Here is a 17,735-nt window from a genome sequence, read left to right as displayed (position 1 = left end):
CTGAAATACAGAAACCAAACTGAGCACGTGCCCGCTCTTCATTACGCGAGTTACCAGCGTGACACCTATCATTCACATAAATCTGCCTGTTTGCCCCAGTACACTCTTCTAAGTGTGCTCCAGGACTGGCAACACTTAGAAGTTGTTCCTGGGAGAACCTAGGGGGTCTTCTCTGCTTTTATTTGACAATGCTAAAATGTGCTCGTTTCCATTCCTAAGCTCTGATGCATGCCACCCCCAAAAGCATCTTTGCCCTGAGATCACAAGCCAGATATTCAATAAGGTTTTTTTGATTATTCAAAATATCAGGCAGTAAGAGCAGGCATGGGAGAACTATCTGCTCTTAAAGGATTCTCCAACAGCAGGTAAAACTGCAACAACCACCCTTCAGAAACAGAATTTCTGATCCGTATGAATTGCTAGATTTACCCCAAACATTTTCTCAAGCCACACACACACACTGGATCACTGCACAACAAAAATCATTGCTTTCAAAATGTTACTGATCATCCAAAAAAACCCAAAACCCCAAAACCCAACGAAAAAAAACAGGAAAAGGAAAGCATCAAGATCTAAAATGCTGTATGAAGGGATATATGAATAGGATAAAACACAAGAATTGGATCAGGTTTCCTTAAAATGGCAAAAGTCCCCATATCTTTATCCTCTCTCTGGTTTCCCTTGTCAGGCAAGAGCTGTAAAAGTCTGTGTTAAGCTTAAGTACCTTTGAGTGCCTCACCAGGGAGGGGACTGCCCTTAGATACTGCACAAAAACTGGAACACTTACAGAACACTCAAGTTTTGGAGAGTCCAGTCAGCCTCAGCCTTTGGTCCATATATCTGCGTGGCTCCCGGTGTGCTAGCCTGCAAAGCTATCGGCCAAGAGCAGCGCCTGCTAATTCTGCAGATCCATACGTGTTTGGGTTTTTTTTGCAAGGGGGCTTATGTATATATTTTTATTGATTCCCACTCACGCTGGATTCCTTGCTTCTCTCCCACAGCTGAGCATACTCTGAGAACTGTTCTTTGTTGAGGCGGGGGGGGTTTGGGGGTGTGTGAATCAAGATTCAGTAAGTAGTGTTCTCTTTTCCCAAAACCACTGCAACAGAGCCATGGGAAACAGGGCTGACTTACAGAAGGGTTATTACTCTTAAGGCTACTGGGTTTTGTATCTGACCCAGCCCCCTCCACTCCCCTCAAGTGAAAGAAAATACAAGTTACAGGAGAACACTTGGATTTAGAAGCTGATACATGCAGCAGAAATTACAATTAAGACACCTCAGCAGCAAATGGCTACGGTGAAGGTTCAATCCTGTTCCTGCACCATACTGAGAGCAGCGAGAGTATCTCATGTCCTTGCCTGTGTAAACAGATTAAAAGATGCTCTTTGTGCTGCTGGTCTGGGTTGGCTGGTTTTGTTTGTTTGTTTGTTTTTGTTTGGTTGTTTTTGGTTGTTTTGTTTTTAAGTCGTCAACCCAAAAATTTCAATACCAGCAGAGTTTGTCCATTTTACATATATGCATGAAGCCTTAACACCAATATATCTCTACCAAATCATCACTGCCATCTTTAAGTGATGGTAACTGAACCGAATAAAACTTGAGTACAAAGTTACATTGCCACTAAAAAAATCAAGTATTATTTCTCTACTGCAACAAAGAACACACTGATGCAGAATGAAAACAAATCAATATTTCAAGGTATCCTTGGCACATACGAACCTGAACCTCAACAAGAAAGCAGGCTAACTCAACTGCTTTTTCTATCTGAACTTAGAACAGCAGACTTGACCTTAAACCAGTGATCTTTCAGTACATACCTCCAATCAAGTTTAATGATCAGTATTTTTATTCAGCATAAGGTATTTCCTGAGAGCTGTTAAAAACATAAGTCTTTAGCAATACTCCTACGATGACTCTAAATGGAACCTGCCCCCTCAAAGCTAAAGTTAGCTTCAACAGGGAAGTTTTAAATCATCCTCAGCAAAGATGCTGTCAAACAGACAGTAAGTTTTCCCCAAATGTGTAAATTACAGCTTTATCAATTTGAGTCAGTGTTAATGCTAATAATCCAATTAAATGCAAGGCAAGTCTAATTGAGGTAAATGAAGGATTTCACTGGCAACATTAAGAACACTTAAAATTAGCAAGAAGGAAAAAAGACTTTGAAACATCTGGGGACTGACTATACCCAAGTGTCAGGCTTATTTTTTTGCCTTAATAATAGAAAAGAAATACCCATTTTTAGGACACACATTGCAGTAGAAAATACTCATTGGGGCTGGGTAAGAGGTATTGGCCCTGGCTCTATTCCTTTTGCTCACAGGCTGACCCCCCCCCACTGATGATGGATGGTTCAGGGCTCTTTGTATTTAGGAGCAGAGGCTGAACAGTCTGGTGCTAAAGTGCCCTGGGAAAAATGGCTCCTCCATCTCTCCTGCTGACCTTCTGCATGTTCTTCTGCAAGTCACATCCCTGTCACTCAGCTCCTCCAGCTCCCACACAGAGTATTAAAAAAAACCTCCAGATGCTTATTTTAAAATTAATTACTAAAATAGCCTACCTTGCCTTGCCAGATTTAAACCATTTACATTAATTTACCAATCCAAATGGCATCCTGAAGCATTCTGTAAAGCCTTATAAACATAAAATTAACATGTATCACTTAATTTCTCTCTGCTTTGCAAACCTGTATTTAATTGTTGTATTTGACTGTTGCTGCACAGCTGTAAGTTATTAAAGCACCAATTCCAACCTTGGTTATAAACATGAGGCAAATTTTGCACCTGGAATCTCCCTCGTCCTTGAGCATTCTCCCACCTCACTTCAGTTTGCACTCAAAAAAACCCCCCACCTTGACTCACTACTGAAGTTACAATTAAAAAGAATTGGATAAAGAGCATTTTTAAATGATACCATCAGCAGCTGGACTGTGGATTCTTCATTCAAAGCTATCAGAAAAAACATCTATTCACCTGGTACCACACAACACCCATAAAGGTCAGACTCTATTCCTTACAGCCAGCCAGAAGAAAGGTCTAGCTCCTTCCCGGAAAGCTTTTTAAGTCAGCCTGGAGCCACCTGTAAACAGACTTATCCACAAGTGAGGGTTAAACAGCTTTCCAGGAGGAAGAAAACACAGAAAAGGTATTCTGTTTTAATACATAAAGAAAAATCTAATTAAAAAAACATCAGAGTAACAAACTGTGCAGAAGATACTAAGATTTAATACAGCTTCACTAGTATTATTACTTTGTGTTTGGTTTTGGTTTGTTTTTTTTTTTAAAGACTGAGCAGTGCTGCACTCAGCAGTCCCTTTGAAACCAATGAGGTCACCTAGTTTCTATTCTTTAAAAGAAGGGAAAGTGGAATCACACTCACCTTAAGATAAGCTCACTACTTAAGAGTCTTTAATTGATTTCACATTTCAAAGGGTGAAGTTCTGCTTTGAGTTTAATTAACCAATAAACAGCCTAGTCATTTACTTTAAAAAGGCAAGGTATTTATTTTTGTAGGGAATAAAAATAAACTGTAATACAAGTGAAACTTCATGGAACAAATATATTTAGAGAAAAAGAAGACACAGTGCTCCTCTAAACATGGTACAATTTCTTTTTAAGCAGTGCATTAACTAAAATGACTTACACGTATACAGCCATCGCAGCACATTCAAGAATATGGGATTTCATCATCCACAATTTTATACAACTGTCCCTCAACAGTTACACTGACAAAAATAGCGACTGACTTACAGAAAGAGCAAAAACATTTACACTTTTCAGCCGAGTACTACACACAATTTTAGGTACGTTCCTACAAAGATCAGTTTGTGGACGATAGGAAAAGTACATGTGTGCTCAGTTACATATGACTAGATCCAGTGCTACAAGTTATTCCAGTAGTATGCTGCTACATAAATAGAGACGCATATACATAGATAAATGATATGAGAAGAGATATAGGTCAGCCATTCTAACCTACCCTCTTTCTGCATTGCTTTTGTAGTTCAGAGATGCCAAAAGGACGCAGCACTGTACATTAAAATACTTGCCCTAACAAATTACACCGACTGCAATTGGCACCGACCTGGCTGCTCCTAGTGCTAAAGATGCTTACGAAAACATGGACTTTAACATCACCTGGTTCGAGACATTCCTCATCTAATTAAGTGCTGTGTATTAATTAAAACAAAACTACTACATTCAGAACAGATTCTTCCCCCCACTCCGCTCTGAGGCACACTAAGTGCCTATATGTGCCAGAGGGACAGTGCGTAAACAAGGAATAACCGTGTTAGGTCCGTACAAAAATGACCGCAGCACTCAACGCAGAGCGGTGGGGAAGGGGAGAAGAGCAAAACAGCAGACATTTTGAATTCTCCTGGTCACTCGCAAATATTCATTACTAAGCAGTGCCAAGAACTGGTCCCTTTGGGGGAGCAACTGTCAGGCACTGAAGCTACCCAAAGACCAGTTTTGCCAGAAAGTGAACCGAAGCAGCGTCTGGCACAAGAGGTCTTTTAAATGCTTTCCCTGCAGGTGCTACAGCTTTGTTAGACGCAAGGGTGCTTTCTGAGACCTATTATGGCTCACCATCTCCAAACGCGATGGAAACAACAGACATGGGGCACTTCACCCACATGGAGATTTCCACCTGTAACCCAACAAGCTTTAACTCGAGGCAGAGATCCTGTGAAGCTCTGCGCACATTCAGCTCCCAGCAAATCTCTCTCACCAGGACTTCAGAAGCTTACTGAAGCAAACTGAAGCTTACCAGCTACCTACAAGCAAACCTCCTTCCCCATCCTATCCAGGGTAGCTTGATGTACCAGTGAACACCCACACAGCAGGTGCATTTTACTCCTTAACACTTAACTGAAAGGCATTTACTAAGAGCAGGAACAGAACATGCAGCTAGAGGTATGTTATGCCTATAGGCTTTAACAAACTGCTTTTTCTCTCCCATGAAAGAGGGCCAATTGAGAACTACAACATCTGTGGGCAAACCAATTATTCCCTTTTTTTCTGTAAAGCAAACAGCACCGATTGGATTTTCTCTACCACAGGCGACAACTGCAAAACAAAATACAATTTAAGAATCCAGCATTGTGAAGTTCACATTAAGACTTTTCAACCAAGAAATAAAGCTACGCGAGTCCCTCTTCTACTTCAAAGTAGTAGCTTTAACGCATAATATTACAGGCACTTGCCCATTGCAATGCTATACCTGTTTGTAGCAAGAGAGACACTATGTACAGGCATGAAACCACAATACCATGGAGTATCTTAGTAAAGCAAGAGGTACTCCAGAAAAGAAAGTTTTACACAAACAGAGCCCATCCGCAGCAAATAGGATACCTCCTCCAGCCCAGTTCTCCCAGTCAGAGGAGTCCAAACGGAAAGCAGCAAGTTGCATTGCTCACTTAACAGCTCCAAATAAAAAAACTCCAGCATTCGTGACTTCACGATGCATGGATGCTTCGCTAGGAATAAATAAGTTATAGTAACTTTTCACCTACACAGTGCTTACAAAAGAAGATTCCGACGTAACAGCTTTTAGATTTCCTTCAACACTTTTAGGGAACATATAATCAAGTCGCTCACCACTGTCAGCAGGACACTCTGCAACAAGTGAACACAGGCTTTCTGCAAGGCTCTGGGAAGCCAATCCTAGCTGATCAGAGACCTGAGGACACACTGCAGTGCTTTGAACAGCTTTTCATTTTTGGTCTTGAAACACCCAAGAGTTTCCGTCAAAACTACAAAGCTTCTAGCTAATCGGTTTTCAAACAAATAATCTCATGGAAAGCCCGGAAACCCTGGAATCTTTTCCAGCTCTGTACATTTACAGCACCAGCATGAATGATCTTTAGTATGTTGTAGACTTTGACCAGGTTTGTATATATTAAATCCAAGAGGTTTAAAAAGACAGACCATTACCTTTTTTTTTTTTTGGCTAGGTTTTGCATTTCAAAGTAAAAAGTCATCCATTGTTTTGTTACTGAAGTCAAAAGCAGCAAGATTACTAAAAGCTTACTAATACTTTCAGTGTATGAAGTAATCTTTTCACGGTTATATGCACCTGTAGTAATATTGTAGTCAAGAAGGATTTGTAGGGATGTCAGCATCATGTTTTAGGGATAAGCAAAGATTATTATACTTTTTTCAAGGTAATCTATGGTAATTCAAAGGACAAGGCAATGTGTAAACATTTAGAGAAACCTTCTGAAAAATGGTTTTATGCAATGATTAACCAATGGCATACCTAAATCCCTCAAGTAGTCAGTCAAAATTGTCTACAGTTCTGTATCTCTAATTTTCACTAGAGAACACATTAAAAGAAACAATGATATCTAGAATAACTGGTCCTAAAAAGTGCCGGTCTTGGTCTCATTTACCATTTTGGAGTTATCTATTTAAGAAGCCATGCATACTATCCACTACACTCTTCTACCACCTCCAAAGAAAAGACAGGGTTGATCTATCAGTCCATATGAAATGGGCTCCAAAATGCAAAGTGCACGTGTGAAATTGAGCTTTTACACTATGAAGACGCAAAGGGAAATAATCTCCCAAATACCCTCCAGTGGAAATCTACAGCAGATTCCAGACCCTGGGTAACTAGAGCAGCCAGAGTAAGACTTAGGGTGCAATCTCTTTGCTTGAGGAGTACGTGGATACAGCAAAGCTAAAAGGCTGGTAGACTAACTTAATGTTAGGAGCTTAGCAGATCTCTTGTTAGGAGCAAAGAGACTCAACAGCAGATACTTGAGATTAAAAAAAGATGCATTCAGAAATGTGCATCCTTCAAAATAAAATATATAGCTGTTGGATGATGCAGTATTTTTATATGCACCCACACAACAAATTTCGACCATCTTCTACCTAAGCCTATCTGCTTCAGTATTTTATATGCTTAGTTTTTAAATCAATCACACATTGTAGTTCTCTCACTCCTGCCTTGAAAACAACTATATTACTTGCTTTAAGACTGAAATACCTGCAACACTTAAAGTTTCTCTTGCCATTCTAGGCATTGAAGAAACTCTGTGTTCTCAGGTATTGCTCCTTCTCCTTGGGTCTTTTGATATGCTTAATAAAATATATATTTTCTTACCCAAAGTGAGACACTCAGGGGAGTTTGTGGTTTTGGTTTTTTTTTTTTCATTTTCTACTTTATCTTGAACACTGAAACTAAACCTAGTCATTCCACCGTATGTTGTAAGCATATGAACAATGGCTACTGCATTTTACGATGCTATAATAGAATGTTTCTACTTTTTATTGTAAATTGGAAGGGCTAACTTAGAAAATATGTTCAGTTTGTTTCAAGTTTTTATAAAAGAGAAAAACTGATTTAAAGACCTAATGGCAGCATTAATTTAAATAACGGGATCCAAAAGAAAGCAGAAAAGCATCTTAAATTAAGCTGCACAAAGGGACTCTGTGCAATTAAGCACATCTATAGAAGCTTGTCTGGAAAAAGTACTGTAGAACAGCTTTCCTGGGCCATCCATTTCCCTGGGGAGACAAGCCCTTGTTTCTTCACAAGACTTCTGTATAAATGGAATATACATCTCTGTTTTAAACCTGCAACTTTGAACTAGTATCTCCAGCTGAGATTACTGCAGTTTAAAGAAACGAAGTAGTGTTAACAAGCACTGGAGTGAGTCCAAGCTGGAGCCACAGCCACAAGCAAAGATGTCCACTTCTTGTTCCAGTAAGGGGTCACATCCCAATTTACGTTTTGCCACCAGCTTCACAAAATTAGAAAGTTCATTGCCGTGAGAGATACTGTTTATCTCACCACATCTTGACAGTACAGACAAAACATCTCTACGCTTCATGTAATTTTAACATCCAAGATAACATTCATTATAATCACTCAGCATGTGATGTGAAGTAATCATTTTAGGCCCCATTTCAATAACAGAACACACGTAATCTGTAATTATTGCCTCATCGATGGATGTGAGGAAAGCACATGGATTCCAGCTTAGAACAGAGAGTTACTCTCTTACTTCAATTTAACCAAGATCATAAAACAAAACAAAAGAGAAAAATACCATATAATTTTTTTCCTATCTTTTCTCATTTCTAATCTTCCCTCTGTCAAAAACTCATGTGTTACAGGCTGTCTTTGTGGCTTGCTGCACTCTGACAATCGGGAAATGAGGTCCATAAAAGCTTATTCTTTGAAAGGTCAGCTTAGAAAGAAGCTACTAAACTCAGGGGATCAGCAAAGATCCTGGAGAAGCCGGCAGCAGATAAAAAACCTTGTTTAAAAATACTGACTACAAAGAAGACCAAATACTACACTCTACACTACAATAATAAAAATAGTACGTTGCGTGGCTAGACATTAAAACGGTCTCCATAAAAAGGCACAGGGGGGTTTGTTTTTGTTTAACAAATATGCATAGGAAACAAAAAATGAATCAGTTCCGCCACAAGGTGAGGGTCCATGCAGAGATTCATTCACAGCTAAGAAAAGTCTGGGTCTTTTTTTTTTTTTTAATCATTTTAAGCTGAACTGAATTTTTTTATCATTTTAAGATGACCTTGCACCACCACTGAGAACAAATGGATTGCGTCTTTCCTACTCCGGTTATAAACACTGCACAACTCCTAAGCCCCATGTTAATTGGCCAAGATTTCTTTCAGCTTGAAATACCAGTCCTGGCAGGCAGTCATAAACCTTAAACACACATTGTGTTTTCACTGAAAAATAAGGTTTACACTAACTCAAGGTAGCCTTCTGGGCAGCTCTGTACACATCTTCATCATTTGAACTGCAAAACGATGCAAACCAAACCAAACGGGGACCATCTTCTCTACAGTGAGCACAGCTCCCTGCAAACATACGTACTCACAATTAGCTGTAAATGGTTAGGTGGTCTACACCCTCGCGGAGGCACAGCTCCCTTATGCCTCACCACCACAAGCGCCTGCTTCACTGAACACAGTTCTCAGAGCCGATCAATGGTGCTGAGGCTTTCCATCCTTAGCTTCAGCGTTTAACATGTTAACGGTGTCATTAAGATCATGGAGGTCCTGGTGAGGAGACAGGTTCTCTTTGTGCTTTTGGTCCACATCTGACACAACACCTATATCCCCTGCTGAGGCACCATTGCTCAACACAGGAGGTGGTTCCCCTTCATAATCCTGAGGAGTGTTGAGCATCGGTGTTTTTGAAGCAGCACGTCCTACTTTAGATAAGGAGCAAGCTTCACTGGGCAAAGGACCATCAAGGAAAGGAAGTTTCTACACAAATAAAAAGACATTAAAAAAAATAATGAAAGCTATTATTCCCAGATGTCAGAGATACACAAAAAACAACTGTCAACATAATAGGCCTGTGCCAGTGCCTCTTTTTCAGCTCTATAATCCAGCATTAAAGTACACAGGCATAGACCCTTACATGTTTGATAGAAACATCATTGTTTAATTAATAAAACTAAAGTTTTCAGCATTCACATTAACCTAACAAAGGACACTGATAGGTCTTCTTCCTGGTGTATTTTTAGAGGACTCTCCTGCTACTGTATTTTTAGGGTTTTTTTGGTTTGTTTGTGGCTTGGGTTTTGGGGTTTGTTTGTTTGTTTTTAAATATGCATGGAAAGGATATTGCAAGTAGAGCCTTGAGCATAAAGAAAAGCCACACTTCTTTCAGGCAGCTGTACAGGACAGTGGTGGATTGACCCTGAATGCCAGGTGCACACTAAGCCACTCTATCGCTCCCCTCTTCAGCAAGATGGGGCAGGGGGCAGAAAATAAGATGGAAAAAAACCCTCATGGGTCAAGGTAAAGGCAGTTTAATACAGCACAAGCAAAGGCCATGCATGGAAGCAAAGGAAAACAAAAGATTTATTCTCTACTTCCCATCAGCAGGTGATATTCAGCCACTTCCTAGGATGTAGGGCTCCAGTACATGTAGTGGTTGCTCCGGAAGGCAAATGTCATAATAACAAATGCCTCCCCCACCTTCCTCTTGGTTTTTATTGCTGAGCCGATGTCATATGGTATGGAATATCCCTTTGGACAGTTTGTTTCAGCTCTCCTGGCTGCATCCCCTTTCAAAGACCCTGCCCACCCCAGCCTACTGGCGTTTGGGGGTGAGGGGAGGGAATGTTGGAGAGACAGCCTTGATGCTGTGAGTACTGCTCAGTAGTAGCCAAAACACTGCTGTGTGATCAACACCTTTCTAGCTACCAATACACAGCACAGCACTATAAGGGCTATGGGGAAAATAAACTCCATCTCAACCAGCCCCAATACATATGGAAACACAAACCTACAGCATTTCAAAAGCTAACAAGACTACTTTTTTTTTTTTCCTTGTCTTGCACTGCTGAGATAGATACCTACATCTTCACATAGAGAAATATAACACTCTGGGGAATCTGATCAGAACTGACCAAACTATGAAGTGTGTTGCTGTTTACTTTATTATTCTGGGTTGAAGGAGAGAAACTGGTTATTCTGGACAGAAGATCTCTGCTCTCCAATACCACAGAACACTAGTAGTACATGTGCCAGATTCCCAGTCTTGTTTTAGCAAAGCACTTCAAATCCGAGGTAGCCACTTTTAGAAGATACTTCAGCGTACACGATCCAGCTACATTTTGACCATTACATGAAAACCCACTTAAGTAACTCAACTGTTTTAATACCTGGTCGATCATCAGTTTTTCCAATGGGGCTTGCAAATGAGAAGGCAGGAAAGCAAAATGTGGGGACAAGCCAAAACCAAGAATATTTTTATATATTCATGTTATTTATGTGGGGGGGAAAGCAGGCCCATTCTTTTCTTCTCTCCCTCTCCCTTGAAGTTTGCTGGAAGTGAAGTTGAAACCCAGATGTTATTTTAACACCTGCTTTGTTTAGAGAATTAGAACATCATGAGTCTGCAACAGAACTTGACCAAACACAGCTTTTACCTACTGGATGAGAATTTTGGGTAATCAAACCTATTTATTACAGCAACATCATTTAACCCATCATTTTGCCCAGCTCTGCCCAGCATGTTGAAACAATTATTCAGTGATTATTCAGTGCCAATGTTCAATCCCAGTTATATTTGCCAAAACCATCATGTGATTTTAAATATTGTTAAGATTCAGGACTCACATTTTCCAGTTCAGATGCATTGTCCTCCAGTTTCATCTTTTGGCTCATGCAGCTTAGCAGATGGTCCAATACACGCTGTTTTGGATGCATTCCTTTGTCAAAGCGATTATACATCCCACACCAAAACCTCAAGAACAGGGCAAGAAAAGAGGATTAGGTGGCCAACTGCACACTACTGGCCAACAAACTACATACTGTTTAAGGAAAAAATTTGCACCAAATTGAGACTAGTAATTGATTTTAATGGACAAATTTTCATAAGGTTAAAAAAAAAATTTCTGAGGATTTAAGTACTTCTGCCTTATGATCCACAGGCACTGGCAGTAGGTATTAGCATAAGACGAAAACACACTTTTTTTCTATAGCAGGCTTAGCAGAGGCTTGGGTAGTTCACCTTCAAGTCCTCAGTTTGTCCTACCTCCCCACTTTTATTAAAACCCTTTGCCTGTCAGTAACCACACATAGCACTTAAAAACACATTTGCATCCCTCTCTCTCTCAGCAGAGAACAGGAGTGAGCCAGAAACAAAGCAAAACTAACCACTTCAGCTGTAACACCCTGGGCAAGCAAACAGACATGGCAACAAGAAATCCCTCTTGTGAAAACCGCCTTGACTGTATAAGCCTGGGTGTGACTGGGCACTGAAATTCCTGTTTGAAAGACTTCCTTAATATATATTAAAAAGGAGAAAAGGAGGAACTTTCTTTAACAATTGCCCACCCTATCATGTAAATTTGACAGAGCAAGCAGAGTGTGTGCGCGCGTCTATCTACACATGTGAAGTTCTTTTCCTTGCCTTTCCCCACCCTCTTTCTCAACACCAAAGAAAAAAATATTATTTTAAATTACAGTACCTGCACTTATTTAGCAATTACCTGTGCACTACTACTCTCAGTTTATGGATGAGGAATGGAGGGGAAAGGTAAAACAAACCATGCTAATCAGTGAAAATTTGGTTTATTAAACCTTAATTACCAACCTACGTTACAATGAAAGAAATGTCCCCCTTCTTAAATAAGCAACTTACTGGAAACTGAAAGGTAGTGTGTTTGGTTGAAGCTCTTTGTATGCTGTAAATCCTCTGTACAAAGGATTTCTCAATTCTTGCTTCTTCTGTAAGAGGAAAGGCCACAGAGAATGGGTCTTCTCAAAGATTCTGTCAATTACAAAGAACATCTAATCACTAAAAAAAAAGAATCAAGTGGATTAATAACGCTAGCTGTTCTGAGTAGAATTAGATTAAGGGAGCTATGAATTATCTTTTACACAGTATCTGATTAATTTCATAAACACAACGAACATCACTGAGGAATATATAATAATTTAAAATGGACACTATCTAATCCAAATGGGGTATCTGCAAGTTATTACTGTGGGCCAAGCTGAAACATCTGTCTTCGGGGATATAATTAATCTTTAATTTTTTTTCACACTTCTGTAGAACAGAAGCATCTGTCAAGACAGTGTTAACCTTAACCAATCTACAATTACATTAAAAACACACAAAACACTACCTGCCCTTTTTCTGACATTTAAAAGGACTTCTAGACTGTTGGCTCTGTAAACTGCCAACTCACTTCAGATCCTCACGCTCCTTATGACAGATCCCAAGGAAGTTGCCAAACTGGCAGGAGTAGACGTGGTCATGGATTTCAAGAAGGAAACGCTCGTTGAACTCAAATGTGCACGGGAACTGCTGCATGAGCTGCCAGACACATTCAATGAACTGAGTGAAGACAGGGGATACTTCTTTGGGGTCACCATCCAAATGGCCACACCTAGAAAAATGCAAGCAAAACAAGGTTAAACCCTGTGTCACCCAACAAAAAAAAGAATCCCCTCACCATTAAACAACTGGGAAGTTTTCTTCACTACTAGAATAAGAAATTATTCTGCAGAGTCAGAGAAAAACCCCACATGGTTTATCTTACAGCAACTGTATGTTAAGGTGTACCACCCTCAGCATTACTTGTTCTCCAAGGGTGCCTGGTAGAAGTGACAAGAATTGTGCAATGTCCCTTTCTCTAAAGTAAAATTAGCAATGGAAGAGCCTACATAACAGTTGCAAGCATCACAAGAAATATTTGTGAAATAGGAGTTCCTGAGCCTATGCTACAACGTTAGCACAAGGGAAAAAAACCCCAATATTCTCCCCCAAAAAATCTATTGCTCAAATATAAGAAACTAATGCTAGCTCTTAATTGGGGGAGAAAAGTTGACATTGGTGGGATTCTGTCTGTCTGCCAGGAACAATAAGAAACAGCGTGGGGGGGAAAAAGCATCCTCTACAATCTTCTATGGATATGAGAATATTTCATGGTACAGGAATAGCCACAACAGGCAGCAACAGAACAACCTGATTTTGCTCCACATGGACATCAAGAGTGAAATTCTGGTAGGCAGTTACTCTGACAGAAAAAAAAAAAACCACCAACAAACTCAAACAAAGAAAATCCCCAAACAACAATTAAAAATATTTTTACAGCTTTAGATGAAGTTCAGAATAACCCTACTAGTTCTATAAAAATCTAGCCAGGGATCTATTGGTGTTCATTACAACTCATCACAAAAGAAAAAACAACCAGAAAAGGAATGATAGCATTTTTGGAAAGCAGCCAACACTATTGTACTGTAATGACTGTTCTTTCCTAAGAGAAAAAGCTTGGGGAAGAATTCTCCTTTTCTAGGAAGGGATATAACCTGGAAATCCACAGAAAGGAACAAAGCATCCCCAAACTTAAGTGGAGAAATGAAGTAAGATTTCTTATGACAGAAATCTAGCTGATCAAGTCCCAGTTCCTGGTTCTGTGATTCCAACTGCAATACCCTAAGAAGCAGCATGAAGGACTGATTTCCGTCAGAACTGTAAGGCACCGGCCACCACTATGAGAGGAATGATTTTGTCTACTGGAATAAAAGTTCATATTCTCAGTCAATGCTGAAATTCATGTCTCAAGTACTTTTTGTATCCATTGCCAAGTTCTCATATTTGGAACAATCCTTTGTAACAGAAGGAGGTTTTGGTTTCTGGGGTTTTTGTGGTCTTAAAGCAAGAAAGGTAAAAAGAGTCCGTAAAGAAGCAGAAGCAATGACCACAGAACATTTACTTGGCCAATAACGACCAGTTTATCTTTGACTGCTGCTTCTCATATACCAGTATAAGGATGTTCATATCGCTTATTTTCCCCCAGATATACTTTAAGGAAACAGATTTGTTTTATTATTAAATACAGGAATCAGTTTCACATCGAGAACAAAGCTTCAATTTTTAGCAAGTTAACACCACTGAACAGACCGGTCCCTTCCCTCCTCATATTCTTCTGGACCATCTCAGTTTAATTTCTGTATGGTAAATATAACAAGACGTACTTCAAGGTAATATCCCTACTAGATGCAGGCTATCAATTACAGGAATGATAGCATTTTTAATGTGCCTAGAGAATGCAGGTCAAATTGGTTTTTAGCACTATACTGGGCTCAAGTTCATGCTTTCAACTTGGTAGAAGTCCTGAAAAACATTAGCTGGTATTTTCTTCCAGGAGATGATTGCAGAAGAATTAATGTGTCTTGCCAGAACATCAGCACTCCTCATACAATACAAATGTGATTTTACAGGTAAGAAAACACTCATAATACAATTTGTTCAAGACAGTATGATTTTGTAAAGTAATAAAAAAAGCATTGGTGAAATAACAACCCCAGCAGATACTGGCTTTATGTCACCCACTCCAGTGTTTTCCAAATCTTCTCTCCTCTGTCCTGTATTTTCATTTAAAATGTTTCATGGGAGTACAAGAACCTGAAAACACTATGTTAGTTTCATAGCCAAGTCTTCACCCAGTCACTGCACCCAAGATAACATGCTCTTCTTACCTGTGTGAGAATTTGTGGCCCATTGCAATCCACTCCTTTTCTATTAGAACCTTCAGTTTCAAAACAGAGATTAAAAAAAGACCATTACTTTGTTCAGAAAATGCAAAATGAAGCCTTTGATGTTAAAAACTAAAAAGCTTACAATCAATGCTACCTGCTGACCCTACTGAGCGTATCCATAGAAGCCAATGAAAATAGTAACAGTGATTTAGAGTACAATGTTGCTGTTAGAATCAGAAGTTATTTCAAGCAAGCCCAGTACTACCTTGAGAGAGTTTCTATGTTGTTAAAATCATAATATATAAACATACTGATCTAAAAGAATTAACAGCTTAATATTACACTATGTACTATTTAATTCAGAATAGAGTATCATGATATTCAGCAAAATAAATCAGCAAGTGGAATTCAACAAATGTTTAACATACAAATAGGAATATAAGAAGTACAGTTGTGTATTGAGGAGCTCAGGATGAAATCAGGAAAACTACATGGCTACTTCTCTTTTAAAGAGAATGCCTGTGCAATATGTAAGAAAATAAGGAAGCAGTATTTTCCTTAAACACACGGCTCATAAGGAACCAAGTGACTGATGCTAAATCCATTATTACTTGCCTTGCTGGATCATAGTTAAAGATCAATTCCTGATATCATCATCCAGAGACTTAAACAACAAAAGGAGGGCAGAAATTCACAACAGAGTTCTTTGAAAACTTAAGTTATATTGCTTTTCAAATTTTTCCATTCTCTACACTTTTGTTGCATTCATTCAGGAATAACCACTGTCATAGGATTTGTGCATATAAACCATTTGCTCAGAGGACAGATAAGCATTTGTCTGTTGGAGTTACTGCTCCTGTTTCTAATCAAAATCACATTTCTTAGTTCATACAGAATTGTCCAGAGCACAGCCAAAGCCTAGGCAGATGTTTCACACTCTGATGTAATTTTAACTGTTAAAAGATTGCAGTATAATCCAGAAGCAAAATAAATAATAAAAAAATTAGCACAGAATGCAAGGAAACAGTCCTAGCAGTGCAAAACACTGCAGGAGGCAAAATTTGCATTATTCTGATTTCAGGGTTTCTTTTAAGGAACTCTTCTGACAAAGAGCAGCAGTCTATCTTTCAGGTACTTAGCAAAAAGAGATGAATGGAAAAAAACCATCACAGATTGCACTACATTTATGCAGTGAAGGCTTCAAATAAGAAAAAGCCTGAGTAGAAGCAAATGGCCAAATTCATGTGTAATGGCTTCAAAAAAGTTCTTTAATGATGCACAGATTTTACGTGATATACAGGTTATATGCTGCCCTATGCACAAGAATGAGTTCACCCAATTTTAAATCCTAGCAGAGAAGAGACCATTCACTGTAACAGTCTTAAACGACAAGCTTCTTCACTGCTTTTTTTGTGGATTGCTGCCAGAGTTGCATCCTTTGCTCACTCATCTCTTGCTGAAATGTCTCATTAGTGGCTCTCATGTGGACATTCAAGGAAACAAAGATTTGGGAATTGTAAATCAACCACTGCCGGTTTGTGCCCATGCTGTTCACAGCAATTAAAGCTTGTTTATAGAATCAAAGCTGTTTTTATATAGGTCACCTACTGTTTGTTCCAGGAAATGGCCTAAAACATTTAATTAGGGCCTGTTTACATTTCAAATACAGGAAGCACTTTTTATTTTTGAAATTCCAACATTTGTCTTCTTACCATGAAGCCTTTAAAAGTCCTATAAAATGGGTCTAAGAGGAGGCTAGCCAGGGAGCAGACCTGCGCTGTGCGATCCCACCCATCAGAGCAGTGGACTAACACACTAGCTTTTTCATCTTTCACAGCCTGTGAAGGAAAGACCAGACAGAACAGTTTAGCAGCTTTCTAGGTTGGTTACTGTAATTAAATGGTATCCATTTATCTGCATTTACCTGACTGGCCTAAAACCCAAGAGGAAAATTTGTCATTTCTCATCTGGACCACGGAAATGCACCATTTCTAGTCACATAGCCATCAACCCATAGGAAACCCCAACTAGAATAAACTGTTGTAGCATGCCTTGTCAGCAACACCGACTGTCAAGAAACAAAGACCCTCTGATCTCAAAATGCTCAGTCTTCTGAAAGGCCAAGAATTCTCAGTCCCCTTCTCTAAGGAAAATTTGGTGGATGAGTAAAGAATAATAATTGGACACATGTGGACTAGGAACTTCCCAAGAAAAATTAGAAGAGCTCATCCCAGCTTCCTCCCATATGGACCACCTTCTTCCCCTTGTACCGGCGGCAGAAGAGAAACACAAAATAGCTTCTTGCTTGCTACATGGGAAAATTTTAAGTGAGAAAAGACAACATTTACAGAAGGTCACTACTCTTGCCATGTGTTGCCTGCACACCCTTTACTATTACTGAAGGGCCATGTGCCTTAGTGACTTTTCTCCTTCTGCCTGACCTGCAAAGCCACAAGCTCTGGAGAAATGAAGACTGCATTGAATAATCAAAATTAGCAGTCCCCGCATCACATAGAACCAGGAGAAAATAAACCGGTCTAAACACTCCCTCATTTAAAGCAGAGCAGTTCAATAACTAACTAGCATAAGGTTAAAAGTTGTTTGCACTACTAAATATGCATTAGAGACGTTTACAAAGGTCATTTATTCATATTTTGTGATTTTGTTTCACATGAGTTCTAATAAAGCCCAGATAACTGCTCATTACAATACAGTGAACACGACAATGTCCCAA

The 17,735-nt window shown here is 39.3% G+C and overlaps 1 protein-coding gene across 4 annotated transcripts in view; it reads right to left on the bottom strand.

Moving 5' to 3' along the window:
- The window catches only part of MTMR8 (myotubularin related protein 8), a 30,441-nt gene that overhangs the window by 748 nt on the left and 11,958 nt on the right, over positions 1–17,735 (bottom strand). For 3 of the 4 annotated variants that reach the window (XM_075054280.1, XM_075054281.1, XM_075054282.1), the window contains 6 exons: positions 16,714–16,839; positions 15,002–15,051; positions 12,706–12,906; positions 12,156–12,284; positions 11,129–11,255; positions 8–9,262 (listed from right to left, as the gene is read on the bottom strand). In XM_075054280.1, the coding sequence (XP_074910381.1) occupies positions 8,978–9,262; positions 11,129–11,255; positions 12,156–12,284; positions 12,706–12,906; positions 15,002–15,051; positions 16,714–16,839 (918 nt within the window). In that variant the 3' untranslated portion in view covers positions 8–8,977. Of the gene's footprint in view, positions 1–7; positions 9,263–11,128; positions 11,256–12,155; positions 12,285–12,705; positions 12,907–15,001; positions 15,052–16,713; positions 16,840–17,735 lie in introns of those variants that run through there. The other variant, XR_012653993.1, reaches the window with a different exon arrangement.

The sequence above is a fragment of the Buteo buteo genome, chromosome 22 (assembly GCF_964188355.1).
Source record: "Buteo buteo chromosome 22, bButBut1.hap1.1, whole genome shotgun sequence".
NCBI classification, from domain to species: Eukaryota; Metazoa; Chordata; class Aves; order Accipitriformes; family Accipitridae; genus Buteo; species Buteo buteo.
This window is presented reverse-complemented; position numbering and strand designations above follow the sequence as displayed.